The 6,074-nt window shown below is 38.4% G+C and overlaps 1 protein-coding gene across 1 annotated transcript; it reads left to right on the top strand.

Moving 5' to 3' along the window:
• The first annotated feature begins 991 nt into the window (after nucleotides 1-991).
• LOC18426894 (equilibrative nucleotide transporter 1) lies at nucleotides 992-5,668 on the top strand. Its single transcript, XM_088869977.1, has 2 exons — nucleotides 992-1,886; nucleotides 4,821-5,668. The coding sequence occupies exons 1-2, from the start codon at nucleotides 1,352-1,354 to the stop codon at nucleotides 5,552-5,554; spliced, it is 1,269 nt and encodes a 422-aa protein (XP_088726103.1). The 5' UTR covers nucleotides 992-1,351; the 3' UTR covers nucleotides 5,555-5,668.
• The last annotated feature ends 406 nt before the right edge of the window (nucleotides 5,669-6,074 follow it).

The following is a 6,074-nucleotide window of genomic DNA, read 5'->3' as shown; positions in this document are numbered from 1 at the left end:
CTAGGGGGGTGGTTTCAACCGAGTGATGCAAATACTCCTGTTTGTTTAGGTTCCAAACATGGAGAAAGAATATTAACTAAAAACTATTTTTCAATTTTGTAACACAGGACTTGTGCTCTTGTATTAATATGCAACCTAGGGCTCGTTTGGATCCTAAGGTAGACAAACTATTTTTTGGATCATATGGTTATGCAAATCCTGATTATTAAGAAATGATTGTTTGGATAATTTTTAGATAATACCCAGATTATGTAAATCCCTTGTTTGGATCATCTATTTGCATAACCTTGGTTTACACTATTTTGCACACATTTGGTAGGTATGAAAATATTTTTGTACAAAATATTTTCATGCGAAAATTATGTTACGCACATTTAGTATGCGGCAAATACGTAAGAAATTTTCCCTATTGTAAAAATTTTCCCCCTTGTAAAAAATTTGATCAAAATTTTAGAAAGAGAAACAATATCAAATTTAAGAGAGAAACAAACTACTTTAAATTATTTAGAGAAACAACTATCTCAATTTAAAGAGAAAAACTATCTTTTTTTTTTTTTATGTCCATGTATCTCAAGGTCTGAGATGGTTGGATTTTAAGATTTTTAGATATCGAAACACCTTCTATCGAATTTTTGAAGTGCGCCTAAATTTAATTGTTTAGGGCCTCAACCTTGTATAAACTTTTTCCTTTAAATAATAATAACATGACAAAATATGTTAAAACTTTTGAAAATAGTCATTTTTGGGAAGATTCTATAATCTGATAGTAAAAAAAAAAAATCCAATAAAGTTTTTTTTTTTTGGAAGGGAGGGAGTAGATGGAAAGTATTGCTATCGTTAAAATAGAGTATATTTGCCTAAAAATCTGAACTTTTTCTTGTGAAATGATCATTTAGCTATTCTTGGTGATTCCCAAAATTTGAAAAATCCTCTGAAACAAATCCTCTGCCATATGGAGTATAATATGCTTCCTCGGGAGCACAATATTCCTTCTCCTGACCAACCACTAGACTTTTTCTTCTGCCATTTTTGTAATTTACAAAATGACACATTTATTCCTTCTAATTTTAGTTTATTATTAGCAGGAAGAATGGCATTTTCGTAATTTACGGAAAAACAAAGGGGTATATCGTTTGGTTGCAATCATTGATTGCTAACAACTTCACCACCAACCTCATCGATCTCACCTTGTGAACTCTGGCCATGGCGCTATAGTTTCAGAGAAATTAGTTGCGAAAACCTAGGCCATGCAATCGAAAACCCTAAATTTCACGACTTCAAACTTTAACCCTAAAAAAACAGAGAACCCCATCTGCAAAAGAAGCAAACCCAATCCCACCATTTTTCAACAATGGGCTTCTCCTCCACATCTCCCAAGGACTCATCAGAAACCCTAGAAACCACCCCACTGAACCCGAATTCTCTCTCTACCCAGATCCCCCCTGATTCCTTCCACCTTGCATACATCATTTACTTCATCCTAGGGGCAGGATTCCTCGTCCCATGGAATGCCTTCATCACCGCAGTCGATTACTTTGCCTACCTCTACCCTGGCGTCGCAGTGGACCGAGTATTTGCAGTGACATACATGTTGGTGGCTCTGATTTTTCTGCTGATAATTATAAGGGTGGCCGAGAAATCGAGGGCATATATAAGGATAAACCTTGGGCTAGTGATGTTTGTTGTTTCTCTAGTGGTTGTTCCAGTTATGGATGTGTGTTATGTGAAGGGGAGGAGGGGATTGTATGGTGCGTATTATGTGACGGTGGCTGCAACTGGATTGTCTGGAATGGGGGATGCACTGGTGCAGGGCAGTTTGATCGGGTCGGCCGGAGAGCTGCCGGAGAGGTACATGCAGGCTGTTGTCGCTGGGACTGCCGCTTCGGGTACGCAAATGGCTTCTGCGTTTTCCTAGAGTTCTCCATTGGGGGTGTTTGTACTATCTACTTGCTTCTTTAGATGCCCTCTGTCTCTTTCTCTCTCAAAATGGTCCTAGCTTTGAATTTCTCTATGGGGATGCCTATTTTCTCATGCTGGATCTCTTTCTTTCGGATGCTTTCTCTCTCTCACACACACACTCAATGATCCCTCTTATTTGAATTGCTCAATGGGGATGCTCTCTCTCTGTGAGGCTCCATGGGGATGCTTTTTTTCTCATGCTGGACTTCTATCTCTCTCTCTCTCTCTCTCTCTCTCTCTCTGATAAACTACTTTAGATTTTGACTGGGATGGCTTTCCAAGCTTATCATCCATGTACTACAGTGATTTGATCTAGAAAAGCTGATCAATTGTGGTCCTAATGGGTCCAGAGGGAAGGCAATATGCCACTTTTGGGCATCTTGCCGGTACACAAAGCTTAGACTACAAGAGTGACGTTATGCTGCCCTTACTGTCTTTCTATGGATGGGCACAGATTTTGGGCCTTTGTTTTATTGTGACCGACAATTTTGCTAAATGAATGTCAATGGGTCAGGACTGTTTTTTTTTTTCATTTTTAGATCCTGTTTTTCTTGTTTGTTTAGGCTTAGATGCAAGTAGGTTGGTAGTGGGTACTCGAGTCGGCTTTGGGGCCCCCTATGGAAATTTCAATGGTGTCCACATTAAGTTGTGAAATCGGCCAGGATTGGGGGAATTCGGTCCTTAGGATGCACCAACAGATGCATTGGCCTGATTTTCAAAGAGCATACATTGTTTTAAGGGACATAAGAAGGTACACCTGTAGTGGGATTAAGAGTACAAGTGGTTTAAGAGACATAAGTACGCTTGTGCTACTCTCAAAAGAAGAAGGTACTCTTTTAGATCCTTGATAGGGCAGAGTTGGTGATCATACTCGATGGACATTCACAAAAGCTTGAAACGGTAGACAATAGTTGTTGAAAGGGTGAGTGGGTGCGGGAGCAAGGGGTAATTGTAGCAAGAACCTCCCTTATTTGTGATTGTCCTAGGAGTTCTCTTACAATAAGTATATAAAATAAATAACAAAAACCAAATACACAGTTTTTATAAATTATATTTATGTACACAGTAAGCATATCAGTAATATATGTTTTTACTTGCAAGTATGTTTTCTCAAGAAAATATACAAGCGATGATTTTTCCGCATCATTTACTTTTTGATATGCATTTATGACTTATTTCCCTTTAAAAAATTATTTGACATGGGGATGAATTATATTGACTGATCCCTAAGGAATTGGGGTCATGTCCCCCATATGGGGGCAAGATCACCCAAGTTCACTCTCCATGAGCATTGGCCACCAAGTTGGGTATTGCAGTAACCAAGCAGTAGACATCTCTATCAGATGGCTGTTCTCAGCACAAGAGACTAGATAAAATTTAGCCATACCAAGATTGGTCGGCATTACTTATCATGAGTTCAAAAGTGTATAAATGGACGGCATGTTTGCATGTGCCCGTTAGGCTGCACTAGACAGAGTAAAATCCATACATTGGTTAAACACCTTTTTCAGAAAGATGACCCCATTGAGAATACCCCCTTATACACAAAAACAAAAAAGTTGCCATACTATAGATATCCCAAAATCAGCAAGCAGCGCACAAGGCGTAGCACTAGCAGAGCCTCGTACATACATGCAAACTGGTCTGGAGACGAAGATTCCAACATCTTATCTCATGGGACATTTACTCTTTTGAGTACATTATGGACATTAGAGGTTTTTAACAAGGCATCAATCTAGGGGTTTCTTGTACGGCTGGTTATGGTTGGGTGGTTGGGGTTTATGTAACATTCCTTCTCTTCAAAGATCAAAATGGAAATAGTATAGCTTCCTATCTTTCAAGTCTTTAAAGGCATGCCTAGTGGGTGCATAAACCAGAAAGCCAGTTGCACTATTATCATCTTCCTTTTGGTCAAAAGAAAAATAGTTGTCTTACCTTGAAAACTACATGGAAACTTACCTATTATTCCATTTCTTGATTCAGTAATGAGTTTATAATAGAAAAAATAAAAATAAAAAATATCAGAGACATGAACTTATCTAATCAATGTATGAATCCATGCATGGTTGTGAGTCGGCATGTTTTCAAATTGGGGCAAAGTAGAGCTGGTCTTCCAAAGTGGCTTTTAACTTCGGCTGCAGTAATTTTCTCATAACAAAATGGTAAGCAAATGCTGCAACCTTATTGGAGCTGAATACAATTCAATCACTACTTCTCAAGTAGTTTCACCTTTGGTATGTTTATTTAAAAATATGTAATCTAAGTCATAATCATCATCATCATCAATAGAGCCTTATCTATACTATTTGGAGTCAGCTACACAAATCATGTTTCGTTATTCTGCTCTATCAAGAGCCATACCCTCACTAAGGCCAAAAGTTCCCATATCTTTTATACTACTTCTATCCATATCCTTTTGAGCCTACCCCTTGCCTTTTTCGAGAATTCTACTTGAATCAAATCACATATTCTAATTGGTGTTGTATTGGGTCTACACCGTTCAAATAAGTAATCTGGGTACTTCCTCATATTTATACATTTCGACATGGAAATCAATGTGTTTTTCTTGCTGCTCCCGGTGAAGTTCTCTCTAGGGTACACAGAATGACCTAAAACAGAATGTCTTTCCTTTTATTCTCCCAACCAATCAACATTTGCAAATTTTTTCAAGCTTTGATTCGTCCTATACATATAATCTATTCAAAAATTTCAAGAGATGTCATACATAGAATACGATCATATATTGTGGTAGTATGTGTGTTTACATACATAGAGAGAGATAGTATTAGTATGTGTGCATGCATGCTGTTTATTGTATCTTTTGGTAACCAAACACATGCATTGCTTTACCGTGATTGAAGGTGTGCTTGTCTCCCTAATGAGGATCATTACCAAATCCATCTTCTCTCAAGATGCCCATGGTCTAAGGCGCAGTGCCAACCTTTACTTTGGTGTGAGCATCGCGTTCATGATTGTCTGCCTCATTTGCCACAACGTGACACACACGCTTCCCATTATTCGGTACTACAAAAACCTCAAAGTAAAGGCCATAACCGTTGAAGAGGATGAGGAGAAGAATGAGAAGGAGACCCATGTCTGGTCATCCAACTTATGGCATATAATAGGGAGAATAAAGTGGTTTTGTTTCGGGGTGGGCCTCATTTATGTGATTACCCTCTCAATATTTCCGGGTTATATAACAGAAGACGTGCACTCTAGCCTCCTCAAAGATTGGTACCCGATCTTGCTCATAGCTGGTTATAATGTTTTTGATTTGGTAGGGAAAACTTTGACCGCTTTTTATATTATCGAGAATGAGAAAATCGCAGTTGGGGCTACAGTGGTCAGGCTGTTGTTTTATCCATTATTCTATGGCTGTTTGCATGGGCCAAAGTTTTTCAGGACTGAGATCCCAGTCACTGTGTTGACATGCCTTTTGGGGCTCACAAACGGGTATTTTACAAGTATTTTGATGATATTGGCTCCAAAGGCTGTTCCTTTGCAACATGCTGAGATGGCGGGGGTCGTGATTGTGCTCTTTTTGGTTGTGGGGTTGGCTGTTGGTTCTATTGTAGCGTGGTTTTGGGTCATATAATTCGTTGTTTCCGGAGCATTATAATGTATGTTACATTGATTAGGGGCTCTTGTAAATTAAATATCTTTCCTTACAATTGTGTTAAGGATTGTGCAATCCAAAGTTTGCTGCAAAGATGTGCGTGCTAGCCTCTGTGGATGCTAATCATCTATAAGACTGATGGCGTATTTTTCTCTTCCACTTAAATTGGATTGTATTGATGCTTTATTTGCTAGTTTTTCTGTGTCTTGGACCCATAAATTTATTTTGGGCAAAGAGTCTTGGGAGGCCTACCATTTCAGGATCTGATGGGCATGTGCATCTTTTGGTTCCATTTGGGGGCATGAAATTCACTATTTTTTCATGGTGACCGCAACACCTCCATTTCCTTTTTGCGCCATTTAAATCAATGTTGTCATGTGCGCTTTGTAGTCTTTTTTGGATTGGTGAGAAAAATGAAGCAATTCGGTACTTCAGCCGATTTGGGAAAAGGTTTCGGATTTTTTTTTAAAAAAAAATTAATATAAATAAATTAGATATT

The sequence above is a fragment of the Amborella trichopoda genome, chromosome 6 (genome assembly GCF_054954075.1).
Source record: "Amborella trichopoda isolate Santa Cruz 75 chromosome 6, AtrichopodaSantaCruz75HAP2 v2.0, whole genome shotgun sequence".
Classification (NCBI taxonomy): Eukaryota; Viridiplantae; Streptophyta; class Magnoliopsida; order Amborellales; family Amborellaceae; genus Amborella; species Amborella trichopoda.
The sequence above is the reverse complement of the archived record's forward strand: the minus strand, read 5'-3'. Positions and strand labels throughout refer to the sequence as shown.